The 18929-nt window shown below is 36.6% G+C and overlaps 1 protein-coding gene across 2 annotated transcripts in view; it reads right to left on the minus strand.

Annotated features, from left to right (window-relative positions):
• Positions 1-213: 213 nt before the first annotated feature.
• The window catches only part of LOC127447373 (villin-1-like), a 33321-nt gene continuing 14605 nt past the window's right edge, over positions 214-18929 (minus strand). For both annotated transcript variants that reach the window (XM_051709204.1, XM_051709203.1), the window contains exons 9-20: positions 18758-18856; positions 18378-18531; positions 17029-17129; positions 16805-16942; positions 15721-15879; positions 9771-9950; positions 9378-9523; positions 7009-7153; positions 6731-6919; positions 6556-6624; positions 6320-6469; positions 214-889 (exon numbers count right to left, since the gene is read on the minus strand). In XM_051709204.1, the coding sequence (XP_051565164.1) occupies positions 776-889; positions 6320-6469; positions 6556-6624; positions 6731-6919; positions 7009-7153; positions 9378-9523; positions 9771-9950; positions 15721-15879; positions 16805-16942; positions 17029-17129; positions 18378-18531; positions 18758-18856 (1644 nt within the window). In that variant the 3' untranslated portion in view covers positions 214-775. The remainder of the gene's footprint in view (positions 890-6319; positions 6470-6555; positions 6625-6730; positions 6920-7008; positions 7154-9377; positions 9524-9770; positions 9951-15720; positions 15880-16804; positions 16943-17028; positions 17130-18377; positions 18532-18757; positions 18857-18929) is intronic.

Below are 18929 nucleotides of genomic sequence, written 5' to 3' on the forward strand. Positions count from 1 at the left end.
TTGTGTATACTTTTAATCTTTTGGTTACCATTCCTTATGCTATAAAATGAGAACTGACTTTGCAAAAAGAACGTTTTCTGTTTTGTTACATATTACAAATTTGTTACCTTGATTAGGGCCACAAAAGAGTTTTACAATGCAGCATTGAATTTGTGCATAAGTTAATGTATAATGTTTGCATTATCAAATAGGTGGCAAAAGAATTTCCGTTACACTGAGTTTTTTCCCCTTCTGTTTATTGACTTTCCATTAGACAGGTGAAGTGCCTCTTGCATACAGTGAAAGATTGACAATGTGGAAGTTAGAAATGAGAACGCATAGTCTCCAAGATTTGTTTATAATTAATACTCTTTATACATTAATTAAACTCACATAAAACCTTTATCTTAGTAAACATATTAAATTGTACTGTAGTGCTTAAGCCACTGAAGAAAAGCAGCTTTTGGTAAGTGCTTGAATTTGTCCACTTGACACCCAAAACAAATACCTGTGTAAAAAAATACAGATCTGCAAACTTCATTTCCCCATATATTCCATATCCTCTGTTCAATTGAAATTATACTTTAAGGCAATTAATTCAGCTCCATAACATTAAATATGACACTTTCTCTTTTATATTACCAATTTGCTAGCTTTTCCAAAATATATATTTAAATAAAGTAATTATATGTTAACATGTCAATCTAAATCTGAAAGGAAAGGATCCTGACTGTAGTGTTTTTGCATAGCACCACTACTGGCATTCAGAGAGTTAAGATTAAGTATTTGTGCCTTCCTAAAACAGGCCATTTTCTTTCTTCAGGTTCAGTTGCTTCCAGGATGGCATGGCATAGAAATCCAACCGAGAAATTCCCATAATCAGTGCAAAGTCTTCATTTGAGAGATAATCCTGCACAGACAATAGAGGTAAGGTGTTAGGTTTATAAATAGTTGCATTTTGTAAAAACACATCCAAGTCACATTTTAACCCAAAATAAAAAGGAAAAAAAAATATATAAACATTAAGCCTTTGTGGACCATTAGGATTTTTTTGCATTGCGGTGATGAGAATTTGGAGAGAAATGTGCTTATTGTCATACAACTAATGTCACAATGCACAAAATCCAAATGGTCCTAAAATAGCTTTATTTTATGGCAGATGTTATTTGCACCCTGGTGCAAATAAAGGTAGATGCTATTTACACCCTAATGCAAATAGTGTAAAATATTATTTTGACCCAACCCTGGTACAAATATTGGCTGATACTATTTGCACACCTGATTATAGGGGCATCACTGCAGCATGTTTATTGTGTTTATATAGAGTCCCACAGACACCCTACCCCTAACCTTCCCTTACAAAAATTTACATTGGTTCTACAGTAACCATAGTATCACCATGGGATTTTGTAGTAAAATCATAGCAACAACAAAATTAAACATGGTTACTATATAAACACCATATTACTGTAGTTACACCATTGTTAATTGCATCAACATTTTGCATCATCCATCAACAATTGCATGCAACATGGTTACTACAATATTACTAAAGTACAACTACTTTTATATTCATTTTTATGTATTATTATAAGTAGCATTAAAGAAAATATTAAGAGAGGAGACAGAAAATAGAATGGGAAAAAGAGTGCGACAAATGTGGAATCAGGGTTATTATCGTTAACAAAAATGAAAACTAATTAAAAAAAAATTCATTACCTAAAACAAAATAAGATATGAATATTAGATAACAAAACTAAATGAAAATGAAAAATCTTGCCTTGACAACTAATTAAAATAAAATAAAAAACACACAAAAACTATATTTAGTTTCATATTTTTACTTTTTGTTTCATTTTTTGCACAAAATGATGTGAATATCAAGGTGCAATATGAACTCATCTGCAGTTTTGAACGGTCAGATCACACCACAACAATAGGTGTTCGGTGCCACGCCTACTCTGTGTCTTCAAAACGTGCGAGGTGTGTTTAATGGTGTTGGGTATATTGTTGTGATGGCGTTTGGCAGAAAGCAAACGAGTGCTGTGTGTGGGAGTACTTTGAATACAGCACAGTGACTCTTAAAAGCAAATGCATCATTGTGTCACACAATATTATCTGTAGCACCGAAATAAATTGAAAATAAAAATAATAATAATAATAATAATAATAATAATAGAAATAATAAATAATTAAAAATGTATATCGGTATGTTTAACAGTATCTCCAGAACTTAAATTTACCATAATTAAGATTTATTCCATTTTCTCTCAGTCAGCTGAAGTACTTCATACATTAGTCAATCCCTAAAACTAAAATTACTTAAACTAAAACTGAAATAAAAATAAATAATAACTACATAGAAATGTTTTTATTTAATAAAGACAAAAAAAAAAAAAAAAAAAAAAACGAGAAAAATACTAAAACTGAAATTAAAATGAAAATGAAAAATAATATAAAAATAAAAACTAAATAAAAAAATAAATACTATAATAACATACAATATAATAAATGCAATCAAACCCGGTATGAAAAGACATTACACCCCATACCACTGAAGCGACACTCACAAGGCAGTTTTTATTACATTTCTATGTTTCCAAAAGATTATTGGGTTGCAAATAAAGCGCAATAGTGCCCGCCCACTTTTTCAGCCGCCTGGGTTCCGGAAGTATTTTCCCCATTCTTTCCTTCCAGAGACTTTTTTTTATAAAATCCTTCATAGCAAACCAACAAGCACCGACGTGAATCACAATCACAAACTTTGTTTTGAGGCAAAACAGTATTTGCAAATCGGACAAAGACAAAAGGTACAAAACTGTGTACTTTCGTCTTTCAAGAGGGCAAAAACTACAGTCCCATGAAGCATTGCGAATGATATCACTGAATAAAAAACGATGGGAATATATAAAACTATTGATTTTAGTTGTTGATTATAAGTATAGAAACAATATATTTTAAGTTTATTGCGAAATGTTTCAATATGTACAAATATATAAATAGTTTAAGGGCAGAGGTGGGTAGAGTAGCCAAAAACTGTACTCAAGTAAAAGTACAATTACTTAAAAAAAAATAATTACTCAAGTAGAAGTAAAAGTACTAACATAAATAATTACTATATTAATTCCCCTATATTCCATTACATAATACACATTTAACATGTATTACAGAATTATTATTAATATTATTAATGGAAATTCTGTCATCATTCACTATCATGCTGTTCCAAACCCGTATGACTTTCCTCCATGCAACACAATAAGGAGATATTAGACAGAATGTTTGCCTGAGTCACTATTTACTTTCAGCGAATGTTTGAAAGTGAATGGTGACGGAGACTGTCAGTCCCTAACATTCTGTCTAACATATTATGTGTTCCACATAATACAAGGGGTCACCCAGGTTTGGAACAACATGAGGGTAGGGAAATGATGACAAAATATTAAATTATGGTTGAGCTATCTCTTTAAAGTGATAGTTCACCCAAAAATTTAAATTCTCTCATCATTTACTTACCCCCATGCCATCCCAGATATGGATGACTTCCTATCTTCTAAAGAACACAAATTAAGATTTTTAGAAGAATATTTGAGCTCTGAAGGCCAAAATGTTGATGATCCAAAAAGCACATAAAGGCAGCATAAAAGTAATCCATAAGACTCCAGTAGTTAATATCTTCAGAAGTGATATGACAGGTATGGGTGAGAAACAGATCAATATTTGTCATTTTTTGCTAGACATTCTTCTCCCTGCCCAGCAGGGGGTGATATGCAGAATAGAATGTGAATCACCAAAAACACAAGAAGAAGAATGTGAAAGTGATCTGTTTCTCTTCCACACATTCTCATATCACATCACTTCTGAAGATACTGATTTAACCACTGGAGTCTTATGGATTACTTTTAATGTATGATATGATATGACTTATGTGATTTTGTTTAGCTTTAAAATGTTGCCACCCATTCACTTGCATTGTGAGGACCTATAGAGCTGAGAAATTCTTCTAAAAATCTTCATTTGAGTTCAGCAGATGAAAGAAAGTCATACACATCTGGGATGGCATGAGGGCGAGTAAATAATGAGAATTAAAATTTTTGGGTGAACTATCCCTTTAAGGGCTCTTGTCAGACCTGGATGAATTTGTCAATAAGAAGAGAGGTTTGGAAACATTTCTAGTAATTATAACAGAGAAAAAGTGAAAATGTCCCACAAGGACCATTATATATAATGCTGAAATATAAATCAAAGCAAGATCATGCTTTATTATTGCCTACTTTCACTATTTCATAGCTTTTAAAGTCCTGTGTGGATTCTTATTTCAGTGTAGTTACAGTTTTCAGTGTCGAAAGAATTTAGATAATTAGTTCTGTACAGCAGTACCGTCTAATTCTGTGCATACGATGTACACTCGTCAACGGTTAATTGCCCACAATCCACCACGGGGAAGATGTACAAGCTGGGAGTTAACTGCTTCCTTCACTCCGGCAATGTTTTATTTCATGCTGAATGTATTAAATTAATTTTTGACAAATCATTACTTGATTAAAATAACATAATAACATATAGAGAGACAAAACATACAGATACGTTTTAAAATGTACTCTTTATTTGATAAAATGTGCTTACTCTTTATATTAACATACAGTATTCAGTATATTAAAAATGACAAACAGAATGAAGATTTATTTTTTAATAAGAATAACAAGTAAGGCCCAAGTATTTTAAAAATGCATATATGACGTTGTTTCTCGACAGCCCCAGAGCTGCGACACTGGGTGTATACATCAGCATACGTCTGAATTCACTAACTTTTTCGTTCATTCACTGCTGAGATATAGTGCACTAACTGCCATTCACTATATAGGAAATAGTGAATGAGTTAACGAGTGAACGACTTCGGACACAGCCACTCTCTTTGCCAAACGATCGCCTCGCGCCTGCACATCTCTTCGCGCTCCAGTTGTCAATCACACGAATGGCAGAGCAAAAGGCATTTACACTTAACTTGGATGTTTACATGGATTTACACAGTTAATCTGCCCGAAGTAGCTGCAATAGTTTCCAAGTAAATGCGTAAATACTGCTCATGACATGCGGAACGTGGGACAAAGCGCACTGATATATTGCTGCACTAACTTAAAAATGTACACTTAAAAACTGATTTCATAAGAGCGAAGTTAGAGAATCACCCTGAAAATGACCATCACATTACACAGAAAAGCCTGAGTTAGCATTAGAGCCAAAACTTACCTCGGCGTGCTGCCTTAAGTTAAGTTGTGATTTTAATCTTGAAATATTAGCTTGTCTTGGTGTTAAATGTAAGCATTGCATGGCGAAACTATTCTTTTTTTCACTGTGCGGAGCGAAGAAAGTGTTTCACTTTGAAGAGTTTGATGCTGCAGCATTGATGACTTGAGTGATAGTCTGTGACAGCACGCGTAGCTGTTTGAACTTCTGCCCTAGTAAAAGTCCCATTCAATAATCTCTCACTAAATTACACATTAACTAAAATTAAACCCAATAATGTAACGACAGGAACGCCGGCCAATGTATAAAAGTAAAGAAAACAAATTCATTAGAAATTTACTTGAGCGAGAGTAAAAAATACCCACTTTTAAACCTACTCTAAAAGTACAACTTTTTTCAAAAAGTTACTCAAGTAAATGTAACGGAGTAAATGTAGCGCGTTACTACCCACCTCTGTGTAAGGGTGAAGGTAGACCGACTCGTTTACGTCATTCACAGTGCGTCATGGGAGTGGGCGGTCGCTCTGATTTCGTTTCCCAGGTTTGCTGGCTGCGGTTCTATGATTGGTGGATCTTTTACTGCTGTATAATGGGTAATGTAGTTGTTTACCATGAATTACGTTATCAAACACGATTTTTAAACAATGAAGTTGAAATAATGCAGACGGATGGCTTCAATGGAAGCATATACCATTGATGAACAACCTCATAGCTCACGGTAGGTCTGTCTTTAAAGGTTATAATTGAAAATAAATTTGTCTATGGGATAAATGAATGTTTTGCGCTCTATAGCTGGGCTTTTTGGCAGGTGTTATTTACACCTGGTTGCAAATAGTCACTCTGTTATAATATGGAAAAATTCAGGGTTTTTTTAGATTTACCTACAGTACATAAATAATAATTACATTTATATTCTTTAAAAAAAGTAAGCTTCATTTGTTTGGAAATGTTTTTTTTTTTTGTGCTGAATGATTTGATTATGCTTACTAAAAGTAAAATTGTATTGAATTTGGAATGTGATTTTGGAATTCATTCCATTTCGATAGTTTTCAATAGAATTTGCTATGATCTCTGAGGAAGACAGATAAGTTTACCTCTTTTCTTGTAGGATCGACTCCATCAGGTAGGTCCTCCGGCTGGCAGTTCACCAGCTTCTCAGGAGGAAAGGTTTGCGTGACAGGCTGGGGCATCATGCCTCCAGAGTCCTTTGAGTTAGTTTGGTTTGTTGTAGGCTGGGTCAAATCCTGTGCACAAGTTTTTATATCATGTTACATGTTACATCAAAAATGCATCAGCAGAACTTGTCTTGTTAAGAAAATTGAGAACCTACCACAGTAATTTTGATAAGATCAGTTGCATCTCCAAGCTCCGATTTGAGCTGTTCATAGGATTTCCCACCCTAAGAGAGAATGAAAATATTCCTGACTTTTACCATGTGCTCATGCTTTGAGGTAAGTTTTCAGGCTGAAAGGCTCAGAGGGGAAACTCATATAAGATCTACTTACACTCCATTTTTGAGGGTCCCAGGCATGGAACCAGCCTGTAAAAGTAGGTGGCTCAAACCCTTGCTTCACCACCAAGATAGGTGTATCCAGGTCACGTCCTGCAGGATGGGTCTTCAGATATTCCTGTGCTGTAAGCACTGCGTCCTTCTTCTCCTTATCATTGGCACCTTTACCGATCCACAGGAACACCTGACCGAACAAACATTTGCTATGGTCTTTATTGTGGTCTATAAAGGATGAGAATCATTGCAAAGAATGACAACTTCCTAAACATTCACCTGATCCCAGATGTCCAGCAACATGACGTCATCTTCATCCAGGTCATCTTGGTTGAAATGTGTAATCTCTGTTGCTATAAAGCGACCAGTCTGATTGGAGCACTCAAACAACCGTGGAGTGATATTGCTGTTCTCATCCTGAAGTCTGCTCATGAGAATGGAAAAAACAACTTATAGACTCTGTTCCAAAACCTGTGAGTTATATTTGTAAATTACTTTTTTTTTAAATGGTTATAGAATATAAGCCACAGACAATTTTGTGACAGGTGTGAATCATTTTAAGGCACTCCCTTTCATTTCTGTGGTATCTGCAAACTGTGACTGACTGTTGTAAAACTCTGAAAGTGATTCAGCGATGTCAAGACTATTAGCCTATATAATTGGCTTAAAATGCACAAATGGATACAAGTTGAGCATTACGCTTTCTCCAATGAAACTGGTGGAGGTTGAATCAATGCTGATATAGCGTTGTTAGCTTAACATGCTAATGCCAAACTCTATTGAAATCGATTGTGGGTTGATTGTATGAACACAAACGATGATTTTTAGAAGAATATCTCAGCTCTGTAGGTCCAAACAATGCAAGTGAAAAGTGACCAGAACTCCAAAAAGGAAATAAATTCAACATAATCATAACCCATCAGACTCCGGTGGTTTAATAAATGTCTTCAGAAGTGATCCAGTTGGTTTTGGATGAGAACAGACCAAAATATAACTCCTTTTTCACTGTACATCTTGTCATTGAAGTCTCTATGCACGATCATGATTTCAAGCTCGATTACACTTCCTTGCGCTGTCAGGGTTCAGCCACTTCTGTTGGTTGTGTTTTTATTGTCTTTGTGGCTGAGCTCTGACACTCATGTTTTGTGTCTTGTCTAGTCTGTGTCTTGTGTGAGAATGTATGGCTTGCTTTTTGGCATTGTCATACGTTCTCTTGTCTTGTCATTTATTGGCATGAGTGCATTGCTCTTATGTCATCTTGGCAGCATGCACTCATGTCAATTGTTTGTGTATGTTTCTCGCGACCTCGGGCGTGCTTTTTGTTGCGCTCACGATCCGTCTTCATGTTGTGCTGGAGTTCGGCCGCTTCTATCATAGATGCCTGTTTATTTGTGTCCGAACTCTCACACAGGTGTCTCATCTTGTTTTGTCGCCTGTTGCGTGCATCGCGTGGTATTTGCTTTGCGGTGCATGCTCAGGCTTTGTCTAGTGTGAGAGTGTATGGCATCGCTTTTTTGGCATTGCCGTGCATTCTCTTGTCTCGTCTGTTGTTTGGCATGAGCGCATGTAGCCTTATAGACCTGGCGAAATGCGCTCGTGTCATTCGTGTGTTTGTGTTTTGTGAGAGCGTGTGGCTTTGTTTTGTTTCTGTTTTGCCACGTGTCTCTCAGTCTTGCGTCATACCCCACCTCCTTGTCTGCCCATTATCTGTTCATTTTGTTTCATCTGCCCTGCTTGTTAACCTGTTGATTTCTCTCCCTTTTTAGTCTCCTCGTGTGCGCTGTACTGTGTCAGTTCGTCTTGTTTCCTCATCCTGTTTGTACCTGTCTGTAGTTTCTCCTGTTTGGATACGTTTTGCTACAGCCCAAACCGTCTATGTGTTAGTCGCCCTGGACTGTGTTTCTCCTCTATGTGGAGGTTTTGCTTTCTGTTTTATTTATCTGTATCTTTACTTTAATTTGTTTAATAAATACCCTTTTCACTCTGCTTTTGAGTCCTGCCCTTTTTCCTTCGGTCGTGTGGATGTGATCTTGACAAGCGCTTGATGCATGCGCAGAACGCTAGATGGCGCTATAGGATTTATGGATTATTTTTATGCTGACTTTATCTCCTTTTTTTAGAGCTTTTTGAGTTCTGGTCACCATTCATTTGCATTATTGGTCTACATGTGCTGAGAGATTCTTCGAAAAAGTTTTATTTGTGTTCAACAGAAGAAAAAGTAATCTCAGATGGCATGAGGGTGAGTAAATGATGGGAGAATTTTTGGGTGAACCAACCCTTTAAGGGCTGTTCAAACTGAACATGGTTTTAAATCCGTCTGTGCTGTTTTTTTTATTTTTCTGTAAACTTTCGCAGACGCACACTTTTGACAGTTGCGGAGTGTCTCTTGCATGAGTGCTGCTTTTTAAGATGCTGTGTCAAGTTGAAAGTGCTTCAACTTTTAAAAATGTGTCTCGATAACATTCAACAACATTCTGTTCCATTTGTTGCACTGTGTCTAGCTTTCTGTAAGTAATCAATTTGCCTAAACGGCTCTTAAGAAGGCAACTGCCTACCTATGTAGGCAGATCTCTAGGTTCTGGAAAAGAGACATATTGTTGAATGTTGGACATTGTGCAGTAACAGTGTTTGTGTGAATGGTACTGTACCTTTTGCTGCTGGCATACTGGGACTTTCCACCAAGGCTTACCCAGAAGTCAGCAGGTTCCTGACCTTCTGCAATAACTTGCTTCTCCCTCTTAGAGATGATGTCAGCCAGCGTTTTAGCCATCTCTCTCTCATCTCCACTGCAACCCTGCATTGCAGTATTTAATTGATAATTAAACCCTAGTTAAGTATGTAGGATAGACTGTAAAGAGGGACGCAGCCTTATCGGGATAACACAACAAGAATACCAGAACACCAGAAATAACACGAATATTGGTGCTCCCCAACTCATATGCAGAAACACATTCTGAATATGCCAGGATAGATGCTAAATCTATATACTCTGGTTACTGCTTTATTTTATCTCAAGGAACATGTAGCCTATGGATACCAACCTTGCCATACCACAGGTAGCAGCACTTCTCTGTGCTGAGCACAAACACATCATTGGAGTTTAGAGAGGATGAAAGTGGAGGCACCTCAGTGGCACGTGTGTTAAACTCGTTCGTTCCGTGGAAATGAAACAGTCTTACTGGTGGCTGAGTGTGGGTGGAGCCTTCTCTGGAAGTCCCTTCCTGTTAACCAATCACAACCAGTCACAACAACAAAGGAGGGTGGCATGCACTGTGAATCCTTAAAGATGAAGTGTATAATAGATGTGGGTGATACCACTTATTTTCTTTTCGATCCAATACAAGGTACAATCAAAGGCCAATATCGGCGATACCATTACAAATACCCAAATTTCCTTCAAAATCCATATTTTTTTTTTTTTTTACATTTATAGGCCTAAAATGGAAAATTATTAGACTTCAGATTGTTTAACCTTTTGAAAATGAACCATGGTTTTACTACAGTAACCACTGATCTTTATACTCTATGTATATAATAGATCAGTGAAAGTAACCATAGTTTAACCATGGTATTTGTAGTAAAACCATAGTAAATAACCACAAAATTAACCATGGTTACTATATGGATACTGTGGTTACATTCATGGATAGTACTTGGTCATGGTCATGTTTACTACAATATTAATATTACTACGGTAAAGCCATAGTTTCAGCCTTAAAACATTGGTTAATGCAGTCATGGTTACTACAACATAACTATAGTAAACCATAGTTAATTTTCATAAGGGTATCATTTATTAACAAATATTACAGAACATTATTAATGTTTTAACTGCATTTAATTTAAATAAACTTACAAACAAACCCATCATAGTAAATGTCACATATAGATTTGTTCTTATTTAGGGTTAATTAACTCATTAATTACATCAGCTAAACACTGCTTCCTCTGTTTGAACAAATGCTGAGCGTGGCAAAACTGTCTGTGACTGCTTGTGTCTATCTGCACTTCTCGTGTTAACAGTAGCGGTTCTAGCTTGTATGGCGCCCTGGGCCAAACCCGCTTCAACACGCCCCCAAAGTTGGGGGGGATTGGGATTCTGTGTTGTGGGTGCCTCGTGCCACCCTCCTGCAAGATGCTGCCCTGGGCAACTGCCCATTTCACCCATGCCTAAATTCGCCACTGCGTGTTAAGATTAGTAGTAGAACAAATAGTTCCTATCCTGCGCAACCATTTGCTAATATATACTTCCTTTTTCATGTCGACACATATGTTTTGCATTAATTTTCATAGTAAATAAATAATAATAGCACTACTTTAAAAAACAGCTTTAGAATCAATATTTTTATGTGAGAATCGATATTCTTGATATGACAACAGAATCAGGCAGTTTGTGTGACACATCTGTAATTATTGATAATTTAGGATCGATCCACCATCCTTGGTGTATAATTTCTGAACACTCCTACCACTCCATCTGCCTTGCCACTGGTCTACAGATGTGTCAAACAAACAGCCTTCTCCGAAAAATTAACACCATTTTCCCATTTAGAGGTCACGTGTGACCAGGACCCGTTAGGTAAATCATCTTTGGCAGTCTTTGGAATGAGAAGTTGAAACATTACTGATAAGAAAACTTCAATATTAATGGCTGACGTCAGAAGTTCGCCTTGGGCCAGTCAAAATGTTCTGACGGAGATTACTCTGTGTCGTTTAGCATGTGGTGCTGGGCTTTCTGAAGTTAGCGATAGCATTTTGTTCCTTACAGAGTATGTGAGTGGAGTGGAGTGGCATCAATTTCCCCTCTGCGCTCAAAGCATTCTTTAATCAGTCTGCTCCAGCTCCACTCCAGGTAGTCCATTTCCCCCTCCTCGCACGCTCGCTCCGCGGAGTCCGCGCTCCTGGATTAGAGAACCCCGCTCCTTGTTCGCTCCATGGCAAAATTATCGCCTAACTACTTCTCCACTGTAAAGTTATTTCAGTATGCTTTTAAATATCACTACCCTCCATTCAGAAGAAGTATTAAATGAAAAATAAATACACAGTACTAGGAGAAAAGCTACAGTGTGCTTTATTGGAACGCTAACATTAGCCTAAAACTAAATTAAATTATTTGTATAGCTGTAGAGCTGAGGAGGGCGGGGCCGGGCTGGAATGAGACACACCCGGTCCCCAATCAGCCTGATGGGGCGCGCGAGGGATAAAGGCGGCCGGGGACGACAGTTCGAGAGAGAGAGAATTGCAGGCAGCTGTGCTGTGTTTTTAGTTGTGTGTTTTTGGTTGTGTGTTTTTGGTTAATAAATTATTATTTAAGTTGTCAAGCCGGTTCTCGCCTCCTCCTTTCCTCTGAACCCCCTTACAATAGCTTACTTCTGAAACATGTTGGCAGCATGCTCTGGATTTAATAAATTAAATAAATTACTAGACGAAAAAACATGAAATTAAAAATATAAATTACCAAATGGAAACAAAAAATGAAATCAAATTAATAAAATACCAAATGAAAAAAAAAAAACAAACAAACAAAAAAAAAAAAAAAAAAAAAAAATATATATATATATATATATATATATATATATATATATATATATATATATATATATATATATAATATATATATTATTAGGCCTATGTGTTATTGCCTAATTATTACCTATTATGTTCTATTATTGCACTTTTAATTAACCTTGCCCTATAATTCTGTGAATGAAAAAATTACACTCTCAGAATGTTCTACCCTTTTTTTTTTCTTCAAAACTAGATAAGACTATCAAAACTATATGTCTAATGCAGAGTTCAGTTTTAGAAATGCCATCTTTTGAATTTTTTAAAGATTTAAAAAAATCTATCTCACTCTGTTCGCGTTTGTGGAGCTTCTTCAACTGAAAATGTATAATGCATAAATTAGCCTACAGAACTAAAATAAATTTAGATGGCAGTCGTTTAAAGTCAAACTATGCAATAATAAATTGTTGATTAGATCAGTTGGTGTTGTAGGTAGTTAAAAGTTCAGTTCTATTTAACGTGGGACATAATAGCCTACAGTTAAGATTGCGATGCATTAGATTAGAATGATGATATGATTATTCAAAATATTTAATAGGGGATATATATATATACAGTTGAAGTCAGAAGTTTACATACACCTTAGCCAAATACATTTAAATGCAGTTTTTCAAAATTCCTGACATTTAATAGTAGAAAACATTCCCTGTCTTAGGTCAGTTAGGATCACTACTTTATTTTAAGAATGTGAAATGTCAGAATAATAGTAGAGAGAATGATTTATTTCAGCTTTTATTTCTTTCATCACATTCCCAGTGGGTCAGAAGTTAACATACACTTTGTTTGTATTTGGTAGCATTGCCTTAAAATTGTTTAACTTGGGTCAAATGTTTTGGGCAGCCTTCCACATGCTTCTCACAATAAGTTGCTGGAATTCACCAGACAGAACTGGTGTAACTGAGTCAGGTTTGTAGGCCTCCTTGCTCGCACACGCTTTTTCAGTTCTGCCCACACACATTCTATCGGACTGAGGTCAGGGCTTTGTGATGGCCACTCCAATACCTTGACTTTGTTGTCCTTAAGCCATTTTGCCACAACTTTGGAGGTGTGCTTGGGGTCATTGTCCATTTGGAAGACCCATTTGCGACTGAGATTTAACTTCCTGGCTGATGTCTTGAGATGTTGCTTCAATATATCCACATAATTTTTTTTCCTCATGATGCATTTATTTTGTGAAGTGCACCAGTCCCTCCTGCAGCAAATCACCCCCACAACATGATGCTGCCACCCCCATGGTTCACAGTTGGGATGGTGTTCTTTGGCTTGCAAGCCTCACCCTTTTTCCTCCAAACATAACGATGATCATTATGGCCAAACAGTTCAATTTTTGTTTCATCAGACCAGAGGACATTTCTCCAAAAAGTAAGATCTTTGTCCCCATGTGCACTTGCAAACTGTAGTCTGGCTTTTTATGGCAGTTTTGGAGCAGTGGCTTCTTCCTTGCTGAGCAGCCTTTCATGTTATGTCGGTATAGGACTATTTTTACTGTGAATATTGATACTTGTGTACCTTTTTCTTCCAACATCTTCACAAGGTCCTTTGCTGTTGATCTGGGATTGATTTGCACTTTTCGCACTAAACTACGTTCATCTCTAGGAGACAGAATGCGTCTCCTTTCTGTGCAGTATGATGGCTGCATGGTCCCATGGTGTTTAAACTTGCATACAATTGTTTGTACAGATGAACGTGATGCCTTCAGGCATTTGGAAATTGCTCCCAAGGATGATCCAGACTTGTGGAGGTCCACAGTTTTTTTTTCTGAGGTCTTGGCTGATTTATTTTGATTTTCCCTGAGTTTGAAGGTAGGCCTTAAAATACATCCACAGGTACACCTCCAACTGACTCCAATTAGCCTATCAGAAGCTAATTGCCTAATTGCCTAAAGGCTTGACATCATTTTCTGAAATTTTCCAAGCTGCTTAATGGCACAGTTAACTTAGTGTATGTAAATGTCTGACATATAGCCAATTAAAAGTGAAACAGTCTATCTGTAAACAATTGTTGGAAAAATTGTATCATGCACAAAGTAGATGTCCTAAACTATAGTTTGCTAATATGAAATCTGTGGAGTGGTTAAAAAATTAGTTTTAATGACTCCAACTTAAGTGTATGTAAATTTCTGACTTCAACTGTATATATATATATATATATAATATGTATTATTGACCTTAAGATTTTTTCCACATGAATGGATTATCATCGCGTTATCTGGACACGTATTTCACAACAAACCTTTGATCGTGGCAATCACCTCGCCACTCGTGTTCTCCTTCGCTGTTCCGTCATTAACTTTCAGTATGCACCAGCTGTAGTTAATTTGAGCTTTACCTCAAGATTAACTAAATAATTGGGAGCGTGAACACAGAATACAGAGAGTTAAAGCAAAAGTAACCTTTGCGCGGGAGGTAGAATATTGCCAAGTGCCACTAGATTTTAAATTTGTATTTTTTTTCTTTTATCACATTCTTTCTGGTTATATCAGAAATTCCATCTTTCCTTCATGCCAATAGTGTTAAACACTGCTTAACATGTGGTGAATTATTGCATTAAGGGCCATTAACAGGTGTTGTGCTCGTTTTGGAGCATTAGTGGAACACTCTTGGAGCGAGAGAAAACAATGACGCTCCGATTTTTTAAAAACCCTCTCCTCGCTACAGGCATAATCATGATGGTCCACTCCTTGCTCTGCTTCCGCTCCACTCCGCACCGCTCACATACTCTGTTTCCTTACATTTCATCAGTTCCATTTAAAGACTTTGAATACAATGTTGTAGGGTCACGAGCAACTGCATTCATGAAAACATCAACAACATTATGGACCCTGTATGTTCAGATACAAGTCAGACATACCCTGCCATGTTTTCAAATTAGAAGCCTACATTTCTGCTGCAGATCACAAAGTTTAACAGCATTTTGGAGCTGATTTTTGAATGGCAGCAAAATTGATAATAGATGGAATGCAGATGCATGTGTGAACGCAGATGTAGCACATTTACCAGAAAAGCCATCAGTTTTACTGCAATTTAATGGGTTTATTGTGTGAAAGTGGCTTATGATTGTTCTGACAAAAAAGGTAGTCCCTCCCAAAATGTTTTGAAAGCACCATAGATCCATAGTGTAGCTACACTCTTCATGAAGTCAGTTGAATGGCTTATAGTTGTCGCTGCAACTATAAGAGAGAGTTGCAGAGACAACTGACTCAGAGATAGTGAAGTGAGTTCACCTATCACTTCTTGGATAGGTGAACATATTGTAACATTAAATTTGAACCACCCGCATTCATTTTTAGTTGCAAGTAGAAACAATATCACTGTTAAAATAGGAGTCTGTTTGGGTTATGGGGAATTTTCCATTGTTACTGCTGAAGATATTTCTAAATGCTTCTTGTAGTGCAAAAAATGGGAAGTAATGGGCTAACAGACCTACCGCATAAACAACCATTTTACCCTTGAAGATGGCCATCAGGTGCATGGGCTCCTTTCCCATGGGAACGCGAACCTGCACCGGTTCTCCATTGTACTTCTGGTCCAGAATCACAGCCTGATATGCAGAGGCTGCCAACTCAGCTGTGCTGGCATGACGACCCTTAAAACATCACCAACAGAAAGTTTCTTAATCCTCAGATCAAGTGTTAAAGGTACTTAAAGGGACAGTGCATCCAAAAATATATATATATTTTTTGACAGATTGACAGTCTCAGACACCTGGTAGTAAGATTTCTAAGGTGATCCGATCACATGTGGTCAGGTGAGACACATCACTGTTTACACCTGGTCGCTAAATGTATCTCCTCTGACCACTTGTGATCGGATTTGAAGGGGAGGGTCTCTGATTTTATGATGGCATACATCAATCACTATGTCAGTGTGTTACTGTATGATTACAAACTGCAAAAAAAGTCAGAAAAGGCAAAGAATGTTTGAAAAAAATGGTGCGCTGTTTCACCCAGGTGTATTTGAAATGTAATCTAATAACAGATGCAAAATTTCAAGTAGAATTATTAGTTATTTTAGTGGATTACATGTATTAAAGGGGCTTCAGATGTTCGTGCTTTTCATTGTGTTAATATCAAACACACATCCGTGAAGTTCTTGTGCTTTTGTATGTATCCGCTTTTTTAAATTTTCTGATCAAATGGTTATTTCCTTTGAAAGCCGCTCGTAACTGGCAAAGTTTAAACTCGTTTTAGCGCAGCGGTTGATTGACAGAGGAGAGGTGAAGCTTCCCTGCTGCCGGGATGCGTAGAGGATGGATTAGTGTTTACACCTCAAATGCGATGTGGTCACATGCGTTTTTGAGCACATTCTTCTGTGGTTTTTGTGAAATGCTTTAGACCCCATTTAGACCTGTATTTACCGCTGACCACATGTGATCGGTTAAACCGAAATGTATCTTAATACCAGGTGTAAACGGGTCCATGAGGGCAAATAAGAACAACATGACAATAAATGATTAAAGGATTTAAGAGAGGTACAATGAGGGAGTAAGTGTGAGAGAAAGATACACCTACTTGCCAAATGTACAGAATGTAGTGAAGCTTGCTGCTGACTTCATATTTGTAGAGAATGAGGTAACAGTCCCCACCATAGAAGTGCCCAAGCCACTTCCTATCCACAGGGACAAGTTCATTGTTCTCTATCCTCCATACCTGAGGGATCAACAGACCCATTCATATGATTTAATGTGATGAGTTCTATTTCACTGAGATGAATGAAAAGCAATGTTTTTACTGACCTCAGCTTCACCTGATCCATCGTCCACCATTTTCTGCTGTGCAGCTATGTCAGGTCTGGCATGCATTGAGGTGGCGTCAAACTTGATTTGCTCAACCTTGGCTACAGAAATCAATCATAACACAACTCAGAATAATGCAGAATAAGATATGTATCTCTTCTTATTTCTGTAAATGTTCTTTGCCTAAGTAGACAGTAAAAATTATGTCAATAATTATAAAAAAAATATTTTTTACATTTTATGATAAAGCATACAATATAATAAACAATTTATTGTAATTTAGACAGGGTTGGGGAGTAATTGATTACATGTAACGAGATTACGTATTTAAAATACAAAATATTAGTAACTGTATTCCAGTTACAATTTAAATCATTGGTAATCAGAATACAGTTACATTTAAAAAGTATTTTGATTACTGAAGAGATTACTTTGCAGTTTATTGTAATTTGTTCCATTGGACATTTAGTCTATTCAGTTGGAAAACATTTATCTATATAAATAATACAATCCAAAGAGCGTTTGAACAGCGGTGAAACACTTTCTTAAAATGGTTACATTCGTACGAGCAGACAGAAAATTAGCCTAAGTTTGAAGTAAGTTTGGAGCAGTAGAAATAGAAATAAACCTTGTGTAAAATGTCATGTGAACATTTAGCTTTATGCTAAGCTAAAATGCTATTTCTAGCCATTGTACATGCACCTGATACCAGGCACGATCATGTGTTTTTTTATCAAGAAAATCTTCGTTAGATCATATATTTATTCTCTAGTAAGGCCTATTAGGGCAAAAATCTTATTCTTGATGAGAGTTTTTGTATTGTTTTTCTGTAAAAATATCGAAAAATCCTTAAAACATGATAATTTGCTTTATCTTGTTTTAGAAGCAACACTGCATAAGATATTTAGGCTGTTTTCAGAGAATGTGCTGAAGAAGTAATCCAAAGTATTTAGATTATTTTACTGACCTTGAGTAATCTAATGGAATACGTTACAAATTACATTTTACAGCATGTATTCTGTAATCTGTAGTGGAATACATTTTAAAAGTAACCCTCCCAATCCTGAATTTAGAATTTACTATTATTATACAAATAATCATTTAAAAAATTGTGCTTTCCAGGTCTAGGGAAGTCATGGCAATTAATTAAATCTTGAAGAGTTTACAGTATTTGTCATTGCAGTACCACTAACTGTCTTTTGCTGTAGTCATTTACTACAAAGACAAAGACATACTTATCCACACTCGCAACCATCTGAACTTTTTTAAACTCCTGGATTCTGGTTTTGTACCACTGCTGCAGCTTTAGTAGTATCTTAGTCGTTACTTTATAATTAAACCATGTTCACCTATTTTCCCTGGACTGTGTGTGGTGCCCAGCCCGACTGTCTGTCCCTTCTCCGTCCACCGTTGGAAGAGCTGCTTGAAAACTGATGATTCTGCACCTTCGCTAACTGTTTCTACATAGGTGGATGCAGGATAGCCTTTTGCCTTTATGTAGGCCTAGAATAATAGAAAGTTCAGTGAGTGTTTCTTTGAAAAGGATTCACTTAATTTCATATTTTACTTTTGAGAGACATAACAACATACAGTAGATGCATAATGTGGCATACAACATTCTACAGTCCATATCTTTATATAAAGATATGGACTGTAAGCAAAAATACTAAGTCAAGAGTAGAAATATTGTGTAAATCACAATTGTGTAAAATATAATGTCACGACTGACCTCTGCTTTCTTCAGACACTCCGCCCGCTCAGTTTTTGATGCCTTTTTGCCCTTCCAGGCAAAAATTTTTAATCCACCTTGATCCAGCAAGTAACAGTCCTGCCATAGAAATCTCATGTCAGACTTGTGGCAGACTTAATACCTTTATAGTCACTCTTCTAGTTTCCCTCCA

Source organism: Myxocyprinus asiaticus, chromosome 10 (assembly GCF_019703515.2).
Source record: "Myxocyprinus asiaticus isolate MX2 ecotype Aquarium Trade chromosome 10, UBuf_Myxa_2, whole genome shotgun sequence".
In the NCBI taxonomy this organism is placed as follows: domain Eukaryota; kingdom Metazoa; phylum Chordata; class Actinopteri; order Cypriniformes; family Catostomidae; genus Myxocyprinus; species Myxocyprinus asiaticus.